The sequence below is a fragment of the Sitodiplosis mosellana genome, unplaced genomic scaffold (assembly GCF_009176505.1).
Source record: "Sitodiplosis mosellana isolate CC-2019 unplaced genomic scaffold, AAFC_SMos_1.0 Smas_scaffold_6226, whole genome shotgun sequence".
Classification (NCBI taxonomy): domain Eukaryota; kingdom Metazoa; phylum Arthropoda; class Insecta; order Diptera; family Cecidomyiidae; genus Sitodiplosis; species Sitodiplosis mosellana.
Window position 1 is genome coordinate 17,831,264 of NW_022601467.1, and position 22,701 is coordinate 17,853,964.

The window sequence follows — 22,701 nt, forward strand, 5'->3', positions numbered from 1 at the left end:
GCCGTTAAGAAAATTCGAAGAGCTATGACAAAGTTAGGAACCAAATTTACCATACGACTCTTCTGATGAATGATATTTAGTATATCAATAGCCATGGTCAAATTGTTGTTTCGAACTAAGGTTGAAACAACTGGAAATTCACGAAATAAATTATTGCCGTCTATATCGCTTACACCATTATAAGAAAGTGCGTGTTCAAGCTGCTGACATGATTTGAGCAAATGGCCATTCTCTTTGTTTTCATTATAATTTTCAAAGTCATACAAAAATGAAAATAGATCGTTGTGTTTCGTCAGTGCATCAAATCGTTCCTCCACAGAATTTTTAGTTACTTCAATTAGCAAAAGTATGAAATCATTTTGGAATTGTTCAGGTGAAGCTAAATATCGATTGGCTGACGGACGCTTTCATTGATTCTCAAATTCCTTTTGAATTTGAAGAACATCAGATAAAACTGCTAACATTGGCAAGGAGCAATTATTCGTATAATATGTGGTGCAAACGTTGATTAATATTTCGATCATTTTTGAGACTAAGAATTTATAGTTCTCTCACTTTTATTTTGTTCTGCTTTGAATATTTACAAAAAGACTGTTCGCATGTTTTTCTTAGTGTAATATAAGAATCACATCAGTGTTTGCGCCTTTTTCGTGCTATATCGGCGCTCTCGCAACAATTTTTTTCTATGAGAAATGCGCTCTTTTCTATTTTTTCTGCACCTTTTCTATGGAGAATATATGCGCTCGAGCGCCTTTTCAGCGCCCTTCGGCGCTCGCGGAGGCCCTGCATGGCCTAAGAAGTCCTCTTGAGTTGTATTAATTAAAGTGATATGCATTGAAATTTCTTCGTCTCAAAGTCAACGTGTCAAACCACATATTTGATATACAAACACACTCACCGATATATAGATACCGGGAGTAGTCAAATTGAATAAGCAAGAGCATGAATGGATTTTTCTGGTAAATTTTCTTTGTGTATGCCTATCTAATTGAGGAAATAATAATCGGGTTGGTACAACGATGTTCGAATAGCATACAAAAAACGGATTTCATACTCAATTGAGAAATTGTAAACCACAAAATTGTTCACAAGAAGCCTCAAAACCGATTGGCTGGCTTTTGTTCCGCTGGTATGGTGCGTTAGCATGTGTGTATGTGTAAAAGTGATTAAGTATGTACAAGAAAAAAAAAACTCGTTTGAACGCACAAAAGGGTTCGATGCATATGTGTTTTCGACGATGTTTTTCAAAAATCAAGAAATGTCGCTTTTCCTTTCCTTTGTTAGCATCGAAAACGATGAGCACCCGTTGTACAACATGCAACTCACTATGCCTTTCACACAAACGACGCATAGTTGAAAGTTACACACAGAAGCGACTGAATCATACCTGTTGTTGATGCTATTATGAATTTTTTATTGAATTAAATATGACTTAAGTTTGCCGTAGATTTTCCCAAAAGCGATAATATACTTGGCTATACATTCCAAAATAGCACATCTACACGTAGTATGATAGCGTGTTGTCGATATATCGAAAAGCAAACGCACAATGTGCCATCACATCCATCAAATCAGCGTTCGATCTAGGCGCGCAAAGGTGAAATACACAATAAACGTTTGGATTTTCCTTTTATTTTTCTTCTTCTATCGCATTCTATCCATTTCTTACGTGCATTTTCTCCATTTTACCGATTTTCTTCTTCCTCCTTTTCTCCCATTTTCACCGTAAATGCGATATAAATCCATAACGTGGGATTTCAACGTGTATCGGCTTTGGACCAAATCGGTTGCAATGCAAGTGAAGAGCAAAAAGAAGGAGAAATAAAATTTGGAAAAGAACGAAAAAAAGATGAGGTGAAAAAAAAAACACATCGAAAGCGGATGTATGATATCTTTTGTCATTTATAAATAGATATATTTACGTCTAATACGATATAATCGCACATAAAATCACCAGATAGCGAATGAATCTGCATTAATTTCCGTTTAAATCGGGAATATTTTGCGCCTTTTCTCCATGGGGATTTTCCGTTCCATTGTGATTTTCAAGTAAGCAAGCCAGCCAGCCAGCCAACCTAGCGAGTAGAAGAGAAATGAAGACGCATCAGAAAGAATGAGAAAAAAAAATATACACACGTTGTTTATTCGATCGCTTCTTCGTCATGTTTTTTCGTTTGGCGTTTAGAATGTTGTTTTTTTTCTTCTATCTTTATCGCTCTTCTATCACAATAGCGATATGGATTTGCGTGCTTTTTCTTTACGATATACCTCTCTCATTCGTCTCTCTCTTCTCCTTCAAATGAAATGCCTTTGTCATAGTGCTTGTGTGCCCGTGTAATGGTTGAAGATTTTCTATGGAAAAAGATTATGCATGTGAATGGACTCAATACGCTTTCTTTTGTCATCTCAATGGGAAATTCATTCAGGCGCCGTAATGAAATTATAACTGAATTTTACAAAGATTTGAAATCGTTGAACGAAAGGGCATCTCAAATACATGATACGTGTACAGCATGGATGTGGAAATTGTAACTTCGATGCTGATTCTGACATGAGTTGCCAACCCCAAAGCATTTTCCTCTCTCTCTCTCTCTCACACACACTCACTTCCATCCACATGTGTATATCGAAAGCCGAACAACAATCACATGTTCATAGTCGCGTTGCCAACGATGGTGCCAGTAAAACTGCATGATGAATTGAAAGAAAACTGGATTTTACTCGCTCGTCAATTGATAATTCATATTGTTATCCATGCATTTTGTTCTAATTTTTTTTTTCTCTTCTGTTTTGTTTTCTGCGAAAGTGCCATCCACTTTCCATAGGAACGAGTGATAATGTCGACGGCAGAGCAACGGCATAACAATTGATGGTGTGAGAAAGAGTGCATTATGTCGCAATCTGCATGTATGCAATTTAAAATGGGATCGCGTGTTGCACACACATACTGAAAATTGATACTGAATGTGATTATCATAAATAATTTAAGAGTGTTTGAAACGTAAGTATCAAGATGTTTACTTTGTCAGCACAAAATAAACAGTATGCACACCACCACCACCATCATCACCACCATCACCATCACCACCATTGAGCACTTGAAATCCACATAACATTATTCGTTCGAAATCGGAAAATGCAACGAGCAAGATGAAAGCAGGGAGTAAAAGAGTGGCACGGCATGGCGCGGTGCTGTTGCAAACACCGAAAATAACAGAAGGCACAAAAAAAATACCAGAAGAGAAACGACGACACGATTGTTACGATGGTTCGATGCAATGCTTTGTACATGCACATTTCTGTCGATGCATACACACACTGTCGCCACTTCAAAATAAAGAGAGAGAGAAAAAAAACGAAGAACTCAAGAGTGGATTCAGTAACCGTATTTGTTTGTTGTTGTCGCCGCCGACTTTTTAACAACCTGTCCGTTCGGATATTCTTGTGTTTTTGGTTTTTATTGTCGCATTTGGCATTGTTTGTAAGCTCGTGTGTTTATGTCATTTCTCTCTTCCACTTCTTGTTGTTTTTTTTTCTTTCGCTTCTCCATATTATATTTTCGTTTTCTATCGCCTGCTTTTAGTCGTAATATTTATTCGATTCGTTCGAAAAATGCTCATGCTCAGTTGGCTCTCTGTTCACCTCGTTCACAGAAGCTTACGGCTAGAATAGGTTTGTCTCGGAATGTTCCGCACCAGCACGGCACATGGATATATACATACGGTACTTGTACTGTACGACGATGCTTTGGTGGATTGCTTTGGTTCGGCATACATTCGACTTGTGTGCTTTCAATGCATGCCGTTGCTGTCGTCGCTGTTGATTTTGTTGTTGTTGGTGCTGCTGCTGCTGCTATTGTATGCCGACTGTTCACTCTATCCGACTGTCGATGTGCTTACAAACGAGCAAGATTTCAAACACGATGATGCAAACACAGCACAGAACAGTCACATTTCAAACATGCTTCGGTATGGTCGCACTCTGAGCAAATAGTAACAAACATCACAAGTGTGTTGGGGAATAGGCAGATCGTACGTAAATTTAAATTCGTGAAAAGCGCGCGAGAGAGTACCGTATCGGTTGGACATTGATCGAAATTCGTTCGCGTTGTCAGCATGTGTAAACAAGCGTTGGTTCTCGATTCGAATTGAGGTGGTCATTTTTGGTGGCTACCATATAACGTTATTTTTGCCAAAAATCATCGATAGACGAGAATAATTCAATAAAAAAAAACACCGGCAACAGCAATAACGCCACATACACACAGACGCACAACAATCCAAACAATCACCTCTATAAATACTGCATCGAACGAACAGCGTAACGAGCTTGGACAATATTCAAATAAATTTCGCACTCAATCGGCTAATGACGGTTTCACCCTTTTATTTTTAGCCAAAGAAAACACAAAGTTCACAATTCGTCACACATTTTGTGTGTTTGTGCTATTCGCTACCAGATATAGACGGATTTCTATTTTTTTTTTCATTATTACTGCGTATGTTCTCGGTTGCTACTGTTTGTTGAGTATTTTTTTTCGTTGTTGTTGTTGTTGTTGTTGTTGTTGCTGTTTTGTGTTTCGTTGCATTTCAATCTCTAGTTTTGTTTACATTTTAAATTTCTGAGTAGTTTTTGTTGATTTTATTTGGAATCGGATGTGAGTTTAGTTTTGTGCGTGTTGTATTGTGGAACAGAGGACTTTTGCACTGACCACTCGACTCATTCGAAAATTCGAATCGAATTTGAGTGAGCGAGAGTGCGGGCGACGCTGAAATTGAAATAACTAATAAATCGGATTGTACGTGAGTGTGTTTTTGAATAAGGATCGAATTGAACCGCTTATTCGAGTCCGGTTTTTCGGGCGGTTTGCCTGTTCTTCGGTGTGGTGTTAAGTTCATTGAATCGAAAGACACTTTATTACCCTTGATGTGTACTGTCAGATCTATGTTCCGGGGTCGTAAGTTTTCTCCAGCCAGAAAAACCGAAAATTATATTAGATGCGCATCAAATACAAAACGATTGCCGAAACCAAATCAGCAATAAAAACCGAAACTTTTTGGCCATGATTACTAAAGTGTGAAATGCGAATTTGAGAAATGTTTTGCATTGGCATGAATTGTGTGCTTTTATAAAACGACCGAAAATAAAATAGAGAGAATCTCTTCCTCTCCATCGCTATCGCTTGTTCTCTCGTTTCAATATTGAATTTGACTACGAAGAGAAGCGGCACACATAGACGCACACACTGTGCAATCCACCAATAATAACTCAAAGCGGAACAAAGGACAACGGACAACGGACAAGCCTGAATCAAGCGGAGAAGAAGTTTTTAATGACGAAATACGGAATTTTCAACAAAACTACGAATTGCAAAGCGAGACCAAAGATTCAAAGTGTTTTCGAACTTTTTTGCTGTTTTTGCTGTACGGTGTGCAAAAATTTAACAGTTTTATAACTGGGCACGAGACGAGGGGTGAGTAAGAGGGAAAGATAGAGAGAGAGAGAGAGCCTCATGTGCACGTATGTTTGAGTGTTGCGAAAGGGTGTCGGTCCAATTCGAGTGATAGTCAGCTAGACAATTCGACTTAGTTACTGGTTTAATCACACCAACTTTTCGAGTATGTCACGCTTTTTTGCGACTGACATTGGTCATTCCTCATTCTCGATTTGGGTCTGAGTCGGGCAGGCAGGCAGGCAGGCAGGCAGGCAGGCATCAGCACCACCACCAGCAGCAGCAGCAGCAGCCATAGTGGTAGCAGTTAACGAACCGACAAATCATAGCTGCTTGAAATTTGCAAAAACGCAACGAACATAATAAATGGTGACCGCTTGTGCTGTTATTTGTATGTGTTATGTGTGAATTACCTCTGATACGATTAAACCATAACCGAAATAGTAAAATAGTAAGGAGATACCTGCATCGATAGCATGGGCCATGTTTTACATGTGATAGGCACGACAACGACTACACAAGCGGAGTAATAGCAACAACAAAAAAGTTATTAAATGAACATAAATCCAAGAACGAACCATGAATTACGTTACGCTGAATGGAAATGTGTGACAAGGCACTAACGACAAATTCAGCCGTTCAGTAGTTCTGTCTATTAAAGCCTAAAGCAATATTCAAACATCGTAATATCGCACGTTCTCACATTTATTTTATCATTCATAGCTCATAGAGGCTCGAAAGTAATAGTAAGTAAGTGAGTGTATTTTTTGTGTTGGTTGACTGGCTAAACTCGGTATTGCATAGTGTCGAATAAATGCGGCTCTCGGCATTGAACAGCCCATAATTCAATAGAGCGGCTTAGACGCCATAATACTAAAAAAAAACGGTTGTGCAGTGGTCATCAAAGACAAGACAATCGGATTCGAAGAACCATGATAAATGTAAACAAAATCAAATTGACTGAACAAACGACATGAAAAATGTAATAAGCTCGACATAGAGATAGAGAGAGAGAGCGAGAGAGAAAGCGGGAGCAAAACACGACCGCAGGAGCAAAAGTAATAACGACAGCAATATAAGCATATCACTTTCGAGCCAATTTCTATAAAGCGAAAAAGCCGAAGCGCTGAAGCCAAGAACCGAGACCAATGAAGAAATGCTGATGCCAGATTTAGTGCTAACAACTTATTATTTGAACGTCACATAGACTACACAGATAAATATATATAATATCGTGTATTTTGTACCACTATTATCTATTCGGAAGTGAGAGAAAGACAAGCACACAGACAGATCGGAAGATTGAATGAGTGCGATGCCAATTTTGATGGTGTAAAACTTGATGAAAAGTGTGTTGTGTATGTTGTGACAGTTTTCGGTCGAAACGGAAAGTGGTGCGAGGCAAAAGCGTGTTCGAGTGTGTGTTTGCCGCATTTTGTGTTTGTGTTGCTAGCTAGTTTGTTTTGGGTTCGGTGGTGTAAAAAATAACGACAATAATTTCATTGGATTAGAAAATTATGGAATCAACAAATCGACGACGAAGACGCCAAAAAGGCTACCCCTGTAATGCACTTCGTCTTCTAATCCGTCTGTGGGGCATTATCACAAGCACTGGTAAGATATTAAATTCGAACACATTTTTTTCTTCTGTTTATTCGTTTGTTTGTTTGATTCGACGTGTTTCGTTGTTTGCGTATATCTCAAAATCTATATATAGAGAGAGCATATAATCAAATTTATATTTATATGAAATAGACATTAATTCTGAAATGTTTACATTCATATTCATGTTTCGCTTTTGCTTTGGCGCGTTTCATATCATTTTATTTTTGTTTTGTTTCTGTTTTTTTTGGCTCGTTCGCGATTCCACTCTCTTTTGCTTGCACTGTTTTGTTGACGTTTTTCTGTTTGTGTGTCTTTTTTGTTGTTGTTGCTTTTTCGCGTATTTTTTGGAGCCTAACAGTGCAATTACTCCATGTTTCTGCCCAGTATACGCACACTGTCTATTTGCTGCTCGTCAATATATCGTTGCTCTAGTTGATATCAACGATATTCGGCGTCAAGTATGCACAAGGCATTTCCATTGCGTGGAGGATAGAGAAAGCGAACGAGAGCGATCTTGATCAAACAGCTTTTCAAGTTTTGACGATTTAACTGGTAGAGTTTGATCATAAATTGTATGAGGATGGCGTATATTTACATTACATTCAACGCTTCCCGCATATGAATTTTATACGGGGAGCCACCAGCAGAATGGCTACAAATGAATCATAACCGAGCGTAGAGGCAGTCTCTGGTGTTTGCTGCTCATGTAATATACTTTGGCAAGTATGAATGACTGTTTAAATTAGCAAGGGACCAAATCATCTGCTGTCGAAAAAAATAGAAGAGCCAGAACACACAGAGAAAAAATGGGAGAGAGCGAGAGAGAGAGGCAACGAAATGAAGAATAAACCAATGAACAAACGAACGACCGGAAAAACTTTTATGTGCTCATCAGATTTTCATGGCTTTTCGATATTACTAGTGAACTGTGTAGCATCAGTCAACTTCACACGCAATATCATTGTGACAGTGGAATTTAGAACACGGAAGACGCGTACCGTATGTACAAACACTTTCGCTCTCCTTCTATCTCTCCCATTCGATGATAGCACGTTGCCTGAATTTGAAGCACTAAAACAATGGCAAATATGCGAAATGAGTGAACGATGCTGAACAAAAACAAATTGGATGTAATGAACAAAAAATTTTGCACACAGTTTTAATGAAACTCTTGCCGTTTCTCGCTTGGAACACTCATTACACATTACATCCAATAAATTATGAAATATCATTTGTAGCTGATACCAACGGGAATGCAATTATTTGCCGATGGGAAGAAGAAAAACAAAATCTGAGACGCCAGAAGAAGATTGCCGTCATATCCGTAAAATGTATATGTACGTGGACCCAAGTAGCTATTAGATTGAATCGTACGGCATCCGTGTTTTAAATCGCAAATGCAATTAATCGCTTAGTTTCTCTCTGTGTGTATGTATCTTGATATTTGTGAAATTTATAATTTTTTTTCTTCGTTCCGTCTGTTTGCATCACGCCATTCATTTGCCACTTGCGCACGGAAAATGCAAATAACGATATTATTCGTGATTTATGGCCGAATCCAATGTCAAAGGTCAAACAACAATATATTACAAAGAATCCATTATTTACAGCCGAATGGAATCCGCATTACCTGAATATTGGTGTGACACGAGTGAGAGGGGGATAGAGAGAGAGAGAGAGAGAGAGAGAGAGAAATTGTTGCTATCACTTTCCTCGATTGGACAGAAACAATGCAACTTTGAAGAACTTTGCGTTTTTGATGCAAATGAACAAATTAGAAAGGTGACATTCAGTGACACTCATAATACTGCACATACAATGCTACATAGCACTTCAATGAGAATAACAGCAACAACAACAGCAAAAAAACGACGAGTGAAATTAATAATTCCAATGCGATGTAGAAATGCACTCGGTTGTTACTTTGCGAATGCTCATTTTATTTTTTCAGGCGAATACGAGAGAATATTGTTGACGCACGCGAGATGTTCGCGGCGCTTTGCTGACAAATTCGTTGTGAATTTGCAGTCGAATTGGAATTTGAAATTCACATATCACTTGCTCACAATGGGATGCTCTCTCTCTCTCTCTCTCTCTCTCTCTCTCTCTCTCTCTCTCTCTCTTTTTCACTCTGTGTCTTTCTCAATGCGCATCATGGACAATGACACTTGGCACATTTCGTCGATTTTCAGTCAAAGTGTATCCAAATGCCATTGTTTGGCGGGGTGATGATCTAAATACGCTGCGCGCCAACTGAAAACCAGTTCAATGGAAAATTAATAGCTGACAAATGCAAGGAGCAGTTAAAAAGCAGCCAGATAGTTTTTAAACAAGATCAATGTGGCAACTGAGACGACGGCGACGATGATTACAACAACTTTTGCTCTAATATACAGCGATATCTTTCTGTTTCATTCGGGTTTTTTTTTTCACTCTCAGGCCGATTTTATTCGGTTTCAATTTATGCCGTTTAAATGTTGTACCATCAAAAATTTATTTAATTGACAATAATTGCAAACAATATTCCGTTATGGAAATATCACATGGAATTCATTCAAAAGAAACCAACAAAACAGAGTGTGGTATGACACACAGAATGTGTGACAGCAGAACAGAAACAAGACAGAGGTTAACGATCGAAATGCCACAAAAATGACTTTGATTTTTGAACAGTGAAAGAGTGGTCGCTTGTGGTGCGTCGAGCGACAGGGGTCGGTGACATGATTCCTTTTGACATTAATTGTCAGCGGGCAATCAAAATAGCAATTCGAATTCATTCAAAAAATATCGCTTTTATTCAATCAACCGCTGTATTGATGTTGTCTCTGCAATCCCGATTCCAATTTATCATTGATCGAAATAAAAATCAACAGAAATAAGTGACATTTTTCGATGCGACACCATTATAAACATAATGATGGACACATTTTAATGTACAAATTGAAAATAAAAGAGGAACAATGCCACTCGGTATATCGAGAGCGAGTGAATTTTAGTCAAAGTAGTCGATATTTATGTGCGCTCTGTTGATAGTACAAATCACCAGTGCTTTTAAGCTCCCACGAGAGATCGAATCCGTTAATCATCCAAATTGGTGAACAGTCGATACACATACCTCCTGCCAACAGAGCTGGATACGGGGAAAAACACACCAACAAACACCCATAACCACTCCCAAACGCCTGATGGCAGTCGCTTGATGTGTTTGAACATTTAGTGATTAATTATCATTTTCACGTAATTTTCGTTCACACGGCGCGTACACTTTCCATTCAGTCAGTCAGAATGTGTTTGGAATTTAAGTTGGGTTCGAATTGGGGGATGGTTTGTTTTTTTTTCTGTGCATATGAGAACAGTGAAACGAATTTCTTTTGGCATTTTTTCCAATTAAATCCAAGTTGATCCACGCAATTCAGGATGAACACGTTTCATTTTGGGATGTGGTGAATGAGCAACGCGCGAGAAAAGAAAACAGAACAAAAAAAAATCTGCCATTCGCTTGCACGTACACGCACATTCAGTTGTAAATTTGGCTCATTTTAAACAAATTAAGTCAGTCAAAATCACTGAAGAAATACCGAACGAGACAGGTGAAACAAATGAGGTGCGAATGTATATATACATCGTTTGTATTGTCGAAAACTGAAAAGAAATGTGAAAAAGACGAAATTTCCGCTCACATTCAAAGTCGTGATGATATTTAATTTGTTTTATTGAGTATTTTGACGAAAGGCGGCGGCGACAATGAAGATGCCAACAGTGAATGTGTTTGCCTATATTTATAGATATACATCGATTAGATGCTGCAGATAGGCAAGATGATGCGCAATTTCGGTAAACTTTTCTCGACTGAAATCAAATGTTTCGAAAACAGCTGAAAATTCATTCAATCAAATGCTATTCACGACACAAAATAATGAATAAATATATGAAAGAAAAAATAACGTATAGAATAAACAATAACGAAATCAACGTAGCACAACGAAATCTGAATATGAAAACAATCGGAGTTTGCGTCTTTTCGTTCGGTCGGTCAGTCGTCATCGGATATTCAATATTCACGTGCAATGCGTAAAAATTTTCTGCCTGCGCAATTAATTTTATGCGAAAGCATAAAATTATATGGAAATTAGCTTTAATTAATTAGTTGTGAATTTGGTATAGTGCTTAATGGTGGCAGTACACGGTACATGACACGGTACACAGAAAGTGCACAACACCATCAGATCAGAACACACAGCACAGTATACGGAACAAGAAACAAAACAAAACTGGTACCGAACCCTTAACCAGACCGATCCGAACGGTACAATATTTTTCTCGCACACAGAAAATTGGAAATTGAAAATAAACATAGAGCTTTGGGGCACAGTAGAGAGAGAGAGAGAGAGAGAGAGAGAGAGAGAGAGAGAGAGAGAGGGACAGGGAGTGTGAAACGGGCAAAATTATGGAATTGATGTGAACAAATCGAGTCACACGCGGCTAAAAAGGAATTAGATTTACAAAATTCTATGAATATTTTGCGGTCGTGCGCTAGTGGCACGAAAAATGTCATGTCAATTTTGCAAATGTTCGTGCTACTAGTTGCACCATGATGTTTCGTTGTAGGCAATCGAAAGAAAGATTGCTTTAACTAATCGTTTATTTGTTTTTTACTTGTTTTGATGCTACACGCCCGTTTAAATCCGGTTGGTCATTATTTTCAATTATTAAAAGAGTTTGTTTTTTCTCTGTGTGTGTATGTGTGTGCGTGCGAGCGTGGGACGAGGAGAATTATACAAATTGTCCATCGTTACACGAAAATCCGGAACATTGGGGATTTTATAGTCACAATCAAACGAATCTGAATCGAATCGAGAGGCAATTTCATTTATACGTTTGAAAATTGCATTCTAATGGAAATGAAATGAAATGAAATGATGATGATGATTGTGCACAAGTTTCGAATGTCAATTTGGAAACCTACTCTGTGTGTGTCTCGGTATAAAAGGTGCGATATAATAAGGTTGACCAGACATTTTAAGCGGTAATTAACACGTATGTTAATTACTAATAGCGCAGGTGATGATCATGTCCCGAATATGTGAACTTTAGCCGAATGCCAATGTGTAATTTATTTGCGATTGTCATCGGCTATAGTCCTATAGTTAAACCGACTATTATTATTATTATTATTATTATTCAAAAACAATCGGTCTTCATGGCAAGGCTCTGTTTCGCGGATGTCTAGCAATTACAAATGAATTATGGCCATTTCCTGAATTGATTTTGTAATTCACATCATGCACGCGCTCATGCTACCCAGATTGTGTGCGGTGCTTTTATGAATTGTGTGTATGTTCTGTGTTTGGTTGTTTGGTCAAGCCTATTGTTTCGCGTTTAGCGGAAAACAACAATAACAACATCAGCAACGAGAGCCTGGAGAGCGCCAAACGAGCACCAGTTATTGGTGAGTTAATTTATGCAGATGTGTATGCTTAATATTATGATGGAAGCGGAACAAGCCAGCACGAGTGAGTGAGTGAGTGAGAGAGAGAGAGAGAGAGAGAGAGAGAGAGAGAATGGCCATTTGATGAATACATGCAAGTAAACAAAAACCGTATGTAATTATTTATGAGCCCATAATCACTCACGTCTAGTACTTGTATGCAACGAAACCACTCAACCATTATGCACTTTATTGAGATGAGCTTTGATCGAATATGAAAGTAGCACGCGAACATTCAGGCAGATATAGAAATGATAGGCCTATTGAGCGTTGGCCGTGCGCTGCAGCTTTATATTATCTCCACACGGTGCCTACGCACCGTATACATACGCTCGTACGCATTAATACAAATGAATAAATTGCCCAAATGTACCGAAATCCAATTTAAATATTAATATTTATTTGCTCATGCACGCACACACATACACACACACACACACACACACACACACACAGAACGATTTGAGGCTAGCGGTTACGGCCACCACTTGATGAAAGCGAAAGAGCAGAAAAATAAACCAGGCAAACAGATCATTTTATTTATTTCCCTTTTCCATCCCTTTTCCGTCTTTTTTTATTTACTTTTATGTTTGTTGTATGAGTCCTTTCCCCATATTCAGGCACATCAAAAAGCCAAAAGCATTAGTGTGTAATGAGCTTAAAGCAGTTAATCGAGTATTTTCTTTTTTTAAAGCGCTGCTGCACAAATCTCCTTCACCTTTTCCTACCATTATCTCTGTCTGTCTGTGTCGCTGTGCCTTTCCTTCTATCTCTCACACTCACTCTTTCACTCTCTAACTCTCTGTGTGCATGTTTACCGAGTCCATTGGTGTCGCTTGCGTCTGGGACAGAGTCAAATCGTATATCGTCAACTCGAGAATATTCATAAACGCACATGGTCACGATGAGTGCACGGAAATAGAATTATTCAAAAGGTATTCCAGTGAGTCCTTTGAGGAGCTTAAACCGTATCGCGTATTCCGCTTTGTATTTAAATTTTTCAAACATTCTGTGCAGCAGAAAAATATGCTTTGTACATTAATTCAACTAAAGCGTATCCACTGAAAAAGAGACGATTAAGGTGGAAAAACAGAAAACAACGTCGAATCACCCCAACGAACATACACATTCACATAAACACACGAGTACATCTCTTGTGCGACAACTCTTCCAGTCTGTAGTAAATTATTATCCGGAGGCATATGGCGTATATTCTTGCAAATTATTATAATATGTTTTTTTTTCCGCAATTTTTTCCCTTTGCATTTTATTCTTGTTTCTCCGAATATAATTCCAGCTTTGAAGTCGAGCATTTCCGGTGGAAAAAAAACAACTTTACCGTACTCCAATAGTGTATTATGTATGTGTTTGTATGTCTGTATATGTAAGTTGACTGATAAAAAAAATTGTTGATTACACTCGAGATAGTTTTGACGGTGATCGTTGAATTGGCTGTATGCTGCTGTTCCAACTGCTTCTTGACGCATAAATATTAATATTATTTCAACGCAAAGAGATTGTTTGCAATGGCTGTGTTGTACAGAGCGAAAATGGGAGAGAAAGGACAAGAGGAAGATGAAAAATGTGCACCAATTTTTGATACAAACTAAACTCAACATCATCGCATAGAACGCGCGACTTTCTTGGCTTTGCACGTTTTTTTCTCGTCTATTGACACACACACACACAAACAGAGCAAAAAAAAATGCTGACAGTTTACATTTGTCACCGATAAATGCGAAGGCATTTTGGCACAAAGCCCAGTATCGCATTCAAGAAGATATATTAATTGCTGGTAATTCTAAGGGTTGGATCACAAGTCATGAGGTGCATTCCGCTTTAACGAAAGAATAAATGGCGCAGAAGGAAAAAAAAACAAACTAAAATTAAAATGAACGCCCTTTTAACCGGGCGGAAACCTTAGCTAGCGTAATCAACTAATGAGCATGAAAATTGTTGCTTGTTAAATATTAATGAATTAGCTCTCTCATCATCTTCATGAAGAATTAAAGGATTTAATGGTGTGCTCGGTTGGCTATCCAACCAACCGAGCTTTTATAGAGATTCCTTTCTATAAGCCGGTTTTGGACTAGCATTTCGACTCGTTCATTTGTTTCCTTTTTCCGCTGCTGATGCTGTTGGCTCGACCAAAAACAATAAAACATTCTTAACAACCTTTCATCTGGTTATTTCTTGAAATTCATCGCAAGTGCTCATTTGGCAAATGTAGCAAAATTTGCATTATGAATATTCACGCGTATAAATATTGGCATATATAATGCTCTGCATTCCAATTTCCAGATCCATCTATGATCCATTGCATACAGAGTCGCACGGAGTTCACGATATTCACGGTATTCACGATTCACGAGTGAGTGAGTGAGCGAGCGAGCGAGAGCGTGTTACGGTGTGTAAGCGAGCAAAAGAGAGATGAAGCGCAAAAATCCAGATGTTGGATTAAATATAAGACCCCGGCTTATGTTTTAAATACGAGCAGGCGTCATAAAAATGAAATAATGCACAAACGTAGATACATTAAAAGGATCTGGATAAATTCGTTTTCAATATATGTGATATTTGCCATATTCGTTGTTGATTTTTCGACGCTAGAAAACACAATCACATATTGATACTTCAATTTGGATAACACAGCAAAAATATGCTGGTTTAGCATATGCTAAAAGAGCATAAACCGTTTCACTTGATTCCCCGCAAATTGCGATCGAATTGCTGTTTCGTCTATGGATATGTGTGGCTATGCAATGCTTTGTGTTCCGCCTGCCTACCAGCTTGTCTCTGTGTGACGCCCCAAACGTATCGGTCGCTTTGCATTCGTCAGTTTCAAAGCCATTCAACGAATATATCACGCACAACACAGATCGCATCCTGGATACAACATGCACGCATAAATTCGTATTATTGAATTTCCATTTTGCCATCACACACGATCCCAGATGCCTTTGCATGTTTGCCATCGCCACAAAAATCAATCAGACAATATGAAACACAACTTTCTAACCGAATGGCATTCAGTGGACGACTTGATGATAGAAATCGACCGCATGATTTACACATACCTCCTGTGTCGAAAATGTGTGTTACCATCATCGAATTGTTCTGCTTGACACCGCTCCGCACCACACTGCTCTACTCTGTGTGGATGTCGAACATTACGAACCGGTTAATAAATGTGCAATGTTTCTAAAATGGGACAATTTGTGTCAATGTGTGTATAAAATGGTAGACATTTCAAGCCAAGTTACTTAATTTAATTTCAGTCTCTGTTTTTCTTTCTCTACACAAAAACACACACACACACACACACACACACACACCATATCTCTGACAACGGAAAGGACGGCGCTTTTGAACATAATAGCGCCTCTCCATTTCTGAGAAAATTTCGTATGAAACAAACGAATTCAATGGTAAATTGCATATAATCTATAAACAAACATGAGCTCCACACAAAGCTTTATCAAATTCCATCGCATCTATTTTATTAGATTCGAATTGGTTTGGCTTGGCTTCGTTTTTCGCCTGATGTTGTTGGTATTCTCTTTTTTTACTTTTCCGCACACGAAGTGTGAAGGAAAGTATAGCGATCGTCGTGAAAATTTTAAATTTTCATTGTATACACGATAACTTACAAAATAGTAGAGCGATTTTGCTTAAATTTGGCCAGGAGGTAGCTTACGTAAATATCTTGGATGTATCAGAAGTTGGACCAAATTGAGCCAGTCCATCTGGTACTTTTGCTACATCATAGATTTTCATCCAAGGGTCCCCCCTTGGATTTTTTCGGGAAAAAATTTCTTTTTTCATCACGAAAAATGCATTTTTTGGTTATTTCTTAGTCTTCCTCGCGATTTTTTCGTGGTAAACCGTGTTAAACGATGTTTTACCACGGTGGCCGACCATGATGGTCTGTTTTTAATTACTTTTTTCGCTTCAAAATGCATTTTCTGGCTATTGCTGGCTGTTTTTTATATGTTAGCCGTGTTAAATGGTGTTCTCACCACGATGGACGATTTTGATGTCCTTTTTACTGTTTCGAAAAACCAAAGAAAATTCCTTGTAAACACGATAACTTTCGAATCTCTTGAGCGATTTTGTTTAAATTTTGCAACGTGGTGTCATCGTGTATAAATATCTTGAATGTATCAGAAGTTGGACCGAATTGGACCAGTCTATCTGGTACTTTTGGTATATCATGGAATTTCACCCAAGGGTCCCCCCTTGGATTTTTCGATCGGAAAAACAATTTCTATAATTTTTTTTACTGTTTTTACACCATTTTCCCATGGTAGGTGATGTTAAATGGTGTTATAACACGATGGTCGACCACGATGGACTTTATACCATTTTTACATAGTATAGTCAATATGGGTATCATATGAAAGGTCTTTGAACGGAGATGAACATAAACACCATCCCGGTCCATCACGGCTATGTTAACACCACTTAACAGCATTTTTTTATATGAATAGTTGACATGGGTGTCATATGAAAGGTTTTAAAATGGGCGTGGACATGGACTTTATATCCGTCCATCATGGTGACCATGATGGACTTCATACCATTTCTACATAAGTATAGTCAATATGGGTATCATATGAAAGGTCTTGGAACGGAGATGAACATAAATACCATCCGGGTCCTTCATGGTTATGGTAACATCACTTAACAATTGCAACATTCCATCCAAGTGATCTATATTTTACATTCTACCGAAAATGTGCGGAAAAGTTCATTTTACATGGTAAAACATTTTATTATTCATGTAATTCTCTCTCTCTCTCCATCTGCACTCATTTGTTTACCCATCGCTATATGATCTCTCATTTTGCACTGATAGAGTGAAGAGACGAATCAAGAGAGAAAAAAAACAAAAGAAATGGGTAAATTGAATACGAAATGAAAAACAAAATCAATTTTCTTTGCAAAAAGTTTCGTCGAAAATGAGAAGTTCGTTGTGAAATTCAAAAAAGACACAACAATAAACGAAAACTGGCAATGACAGAGCAAGAGACATACAGCCGCACTCAGTGAAAGCGGCAATAATGTGTGCAACGCAAAACTGCCATGCCAAAAAAATATGATTGAATAGAAACTGAAGTCGGAAGAAAGAGTAAAAACTTCAAACAGCATCAATGAAAAGAGAGACAGCAAGAAATTTCAGAGTTACTTGTGTATGCTCGATGCGACGATGTTACATTCCGGAATTTCTTTCAATTTTCTCTCTGTATAAATGTATTACGCTCTCACTGCCAACATTCATAAAAGATTAAGCATATTGTAATGCGGCTCGAGCGACGTTTCCCATTTTTATTTATGCAAAGCACATGTAGTAACTAAGTGGCATAATAAAGGCAAAAGCATGTTCCTAAAAGTTGTCATCGTTGTTGCTCTTTTGCCACATGCACAGTGGAGGTGAGACACACACACACACACACACACACACACACACACACATAGAGAGAGAGAGAGAGAAAATGAAATGCGCCCGATATATGCAGAAAAAGCGACAATCTCTCGTTCGTTCGTACATTCGTTTTTTCGGTCGTCATGCTGCATCCGTATTTCAAGGCTCAACCGCAAATTCGAACGTTCAGGAACTCTACAATTTCCAACTGAAATAGAAAAAGACGAAGCAACGAAAAGAACTAAAGAGAAATAAGCATAAAATAAAGTCCCAACATTTTTCGCATAGTTACATTCCTACGATGCCATAATATAAATAGAAAAACTGTTGTTTATCAATCAAAGTTATGAGCTTACCAACTTCATCGATTTCCTTGAGTTTTTCCTATGAAATTTTGTGGTACGTCATCATGCGATATAGTTTTTTTTTTTAATGTACACATGAAAATAAAAACTTCTGCTTCAAACACTTCAGTTTTCCATGAACGTTGTCATGCCAAACTTTTCATACGACCAGATGTAGTGGTAGCGAGAATATTTGACGATCAAAGGTATTGAATAGAGTTTATTTTTTCAATATTCAAAGTGAATGCATGTTTCCACTGACTTTGAACATCAAAGATGCGATCTTTTTTCTCTCTATATATTTCGCTTTTCCGCTCGAAAAGTTCCGAACAAAGGAAAGCTTTTCCAATTGACAAAACATACGCACAATTTCGAAATTCAAAACGGATATGATCACACAACACACACACACACAGAGAGAGAGAGAGAGAGAGAGAGAGAGAGAGAGAACTCCTGCCTTTTTACCATTAAAATATGACGGATTGTTGCATCATTGACAAATGTACCAAAGTAACGTCCTGCATTTTGTATCATTGAAATGGCTTTTATATTCGACTTTAGTTTGAACTAGTATATACTTTCATTCAGTTGCTGGACGACTTTCCAGTGGCATACTTGGATATTTGGCTAGTTGTGTTGGCATCATATCATGGAATGGCAAACGCAAACGGGCGCTGTGTCCATAGCATCCATATGAACACTATTTATACGCTTGACGAATTATTTACCTTTTGAGGCAAATTTAGGTTTCTCACATGTCGTAAATTTACACGGTCAATCAGGCGTGCAGTGACAAGCTGCTGGATACGAACACCATTTTCCACACATTATGCTTTTCTTACACTTTATTTTCAACTGTTGTTGTTGCTGCTAAAGCGGCGATCACACATCGTCTTGAGATAAACTGTAAATGGTCTTTGGCATACGGGCACATGTGATGCTAATAACGGATATTGAGCGAAAATAAGTCAAGTATTTGATGGGCAGTGGATGAAATTTTTCGATTCTATCGTCGGAAATCGTCGGAAGTGTAAGGCTTCTTGAAGGTGACGTATCGGCTTTTATACGCGTAATTGATTTTGAATGTTAAGGTGTACGGTCCGGAATGAACGCAATAATATGGCATTATGTACCTGTCCAGTCTTATGGAAGCGTTCAAACCCAACGTCCAATGACACCTCTTGAAGTGATCAAGGCCTCAAAACAGAAGGAAAAAGAAAAGCGAAAGCTTGTTCAATGTAGATACTCTATTTATACGTTGTAGAGTATATTTACCGTTTAAGTAAAATTAGGTTGCTCACATTTCGTAAATTTACACCGTCAATCAGGCGTGCAGTGAAAAGCGACTGGACATCAAGACATTATTCTCCATACGTTATGCGTTCTATATTCTTTACTCGTATAGATATTACATGAGTAGAAGTTGAAAATGAGGTGTGTAGAATGACAGTTAATTGTGCAGCCACATTGTGTATCCAGTATATGTTTCACCTGTTATCTATGTGTTGTATATTCTACATGTTCAATCTATTTAATAAGCAAAAACTTATTCATCTCAAATCGTTTATTTGCACAAATAATTGCATATCGATAAGCATTTTTCAAGAGATTTTTGTTCGGAATATGCGCACTTTTAGTCGTATAGGAATGATTTGGATGTGTTCCAGTACCAACCAACACCTAATTAAAAATATGACTTAATTTCATGCGAATTAAACGTTAAACTTGTTTTTTTTTTACTAAACAAACAATGATCTCAACGTTTTGTTCTTCGAAACATTGGAGTTTCAAAAATACTTAAGTTTGTTATTTGCTTTTTTACTGGCCCTTTTTTGTTCATGTCATACTCGTACTCAAGAGAAAAAATACTCTTCATTTTTGCGGTGTATGTATCGTTCACGATATGCGTTCGCTCTTTTTCTGCCTTATTCACACGGCAGAATGTAAGTGTAGAACGCATGCGGATACACTAAACGTTCGCGCTTCTCACACCAATACTAATGCATACGGTCTTGGGTCAATATCGATACACACAACTGAAGCGCACCGCATGCGTTCTACACTTGGGTTCTGCCGTTGTTTTGTATGACGAATATAGTGTAAGTGTGAATAAGGCAGAAAAAGAGCGAACGCATAGCGTGAGTGATACGTACACCGCAGATTCGAAGGGTATTTTTTCACTTGAGTATAGACCCATATGAATCATATGATGTACACATTGAACACGGCACATCCGAAAGAACAGTCGACCGTCGTTGTGAAATTATTTTCAAGTCGAAATAATACAATCATATATTTGGTAACGCGTATGCCTTCCGCATGCTTACCGCATACCGGCAAATGTCTCCCAATGTCAATACTTATAAGTTATACGCTGTTTTGATGTTTTGAATTGAAACAGCTGCAGTGTATATGGGATGACATCATACAAGCATTTTTCTTTATTTCCATGCAAACGTCAAACGAATCGCACGTCAAACACAATTGTTTCACCGAATTAAACAACATTTTTACTTCTTTTAAAGACCATTTGGTAAATTTAATAAAGTTAGACCTGCTGAAAATTGATTAAATGTATGTTCAAATAATAAAAAAAACAGTGAATATTTCAACGAAGTCCAAAGTTGAAATGTGAGCAACCTAATTTGGCTTAATTGAGAATTTTGCAATTTTGAAAACAGTGACTCACTCATCATATTTCGACGTTTTACTAGTGGTTGGAAGAAAAAGTGAATAAGCATTCATTCAAAACACATCGAGAATTAACTAGATCGTTTGTATAGTTCAAAAGAGGAAAAAATTTCATCTTTCGGTTGATAACCATTGGGAAAATCACAAAATTGTGCTTGGCTAAGACTCAAGCAACTAAAAGGCTTATTCCTTCCACGTGGTATTTAAATACATTTTCTATTGCTGGCCGCTGTTAATTTACCCTACCCTTATGGGTTACCACTGTTCTAGATATTTTTTTGACTATTCAAAGTATAATTTGTTTGAATTTCTCAATTTTCAATTATAAAACGAACAATGAAAAGACCAAGTGGTGATAGATTTAGAGAAATATTGAATAACGATGATTATACATATATTGTGAAATCTGAACAAACCGAACCGATTGATATAAACTTTCCAAATCTACCATCTTGGCATAAAGACGAGTTTTACGAAGGGCGTCAAGAGATGTTACCGCCCGCAGACGTCATTTTGTTCGAATATAAAGGATCAAATTATAAATTACTGCGGAATATGGGTGAAGACGAATGTCATGATGGTAGTTTTGGCGCTGTATTTGATGGCAATAATGACAAAATAGTTGATTTGTTATCGAGCGGAGACATGGAGACAACAATACAATCGCTCAAAACTGATGATGAAAAGATGGCCGATGATCTTTCAGAGAAACTAGAACCATATTTGTCTTTTTTTGAAGTTGTACTGGCGAATAATACTGAATTTGAATATTTGATATTTAAGATCTTCGCAAAAAATGATTGGTTATACGATTTTGATAGTATTAGCGATAGATTTGAAGGTGACAGTGATTACAGTGATTACAGCGATGACTATGAAGATGAAAATGAGGATAAGGATAAGGATGAAGATGCAAATAAGGATTAATCAATAAATATAATAAATTCACTAGTAAAGTCTGGTGCATTAAAAAATGTTTTTTTATTTATCTGAAATGAAGTTGATCTTGAAAACGATTCGATCAATTGACATGAATAATTATAACACTAGGGCAATACCTATTACTAATTTGAAAAAGAATTCAATTTCAAATGATCTTTCGCTCGAAAATGCCTATACGTCCACTCCCAATTTCACTGAGAACAACACACAAATACATCGACACCTTTCGCCAGAAGTTATTTTGTTATTTGTTGAAACCGTCATTCATTACTCCTTAGCCTGACTTTGTATACACGTTTTTCTATTCTTTTTGATAGCGACTTTTGATTGCGTTTGTGAATATATGAAATAACATCTACTTTATAAATGCCATTAAATAACGAAGAAGCTATACGGCATACAACACGCTGTCGAACGCATTACTTTCATGTATACCATTCAAACATACGGACTGTAATACGAACGGCAGTGCGTATGAGGTAACAGATAATGTTCTCAAATACAAACACACCAATCTATTAATTTTAAAACGTATTTACCATAACAACTTTCCGCATGCTTTGTACAGTGCATACTCCACTAGAAGCTAGAGACGGGAAATAACATGACTTAAGTTCTTGCGAAATATACGTTAAATTTTTCTTATTAGACAAACAATGATCTGTTTTATTGTACAAAACAATAATGCATCAACAATACCGATATAGGAAAAGTTTGATGTGTACTGTTTTACTGCACTTTTTTATTTTATGCT

General features: G+C 37.5%; 1 protein-coding gene and 1 long non-coding RNA gene across 2 annotated transcripts in view; one reads left to right on the forward strand and one right to left on the reverse strand.

Annotated features, from left to right (window-relative positions):
• Window positions 1-1,917: 1,917 nt before the first annotated feature.
• LOC129579252 (uncharacterized) lies at window positions 1,918-3,849 on the reverse strand. The gene is made up of 3 exons (XR_008689212.1): window positions 3,723-3,849; window positions 2,137-2,352; window positions 1,918-2,075 (listed from the first exon to the last, which is right to left on the reverse strand). It is a non-coding gene; the product is annotated as an uncharacterized LOC129579252 (long non-coding RNA).
• Window positions 3,850-3,929: 80 nt separating this feature from the next.
• LOC129579251 (uncharacterized) overlaps window positions 3,930-22,701 on the forward strand; it is a 35,597-nt gene continuing 16,825 nt past the window's right edge. Inside the window, exon 1 of the mRNA XM_055469120.1 lies at window positions 3,930-7,066. Coding sequence (XP_055325095.1) covers window positions 6,970-7,066 — 97 coding nt within the window. The 5' untranslated portion in view covers window positions 3,930-6,969. The remainder of the gene's footprint in view (window positions 7,067-22,701) is intronic.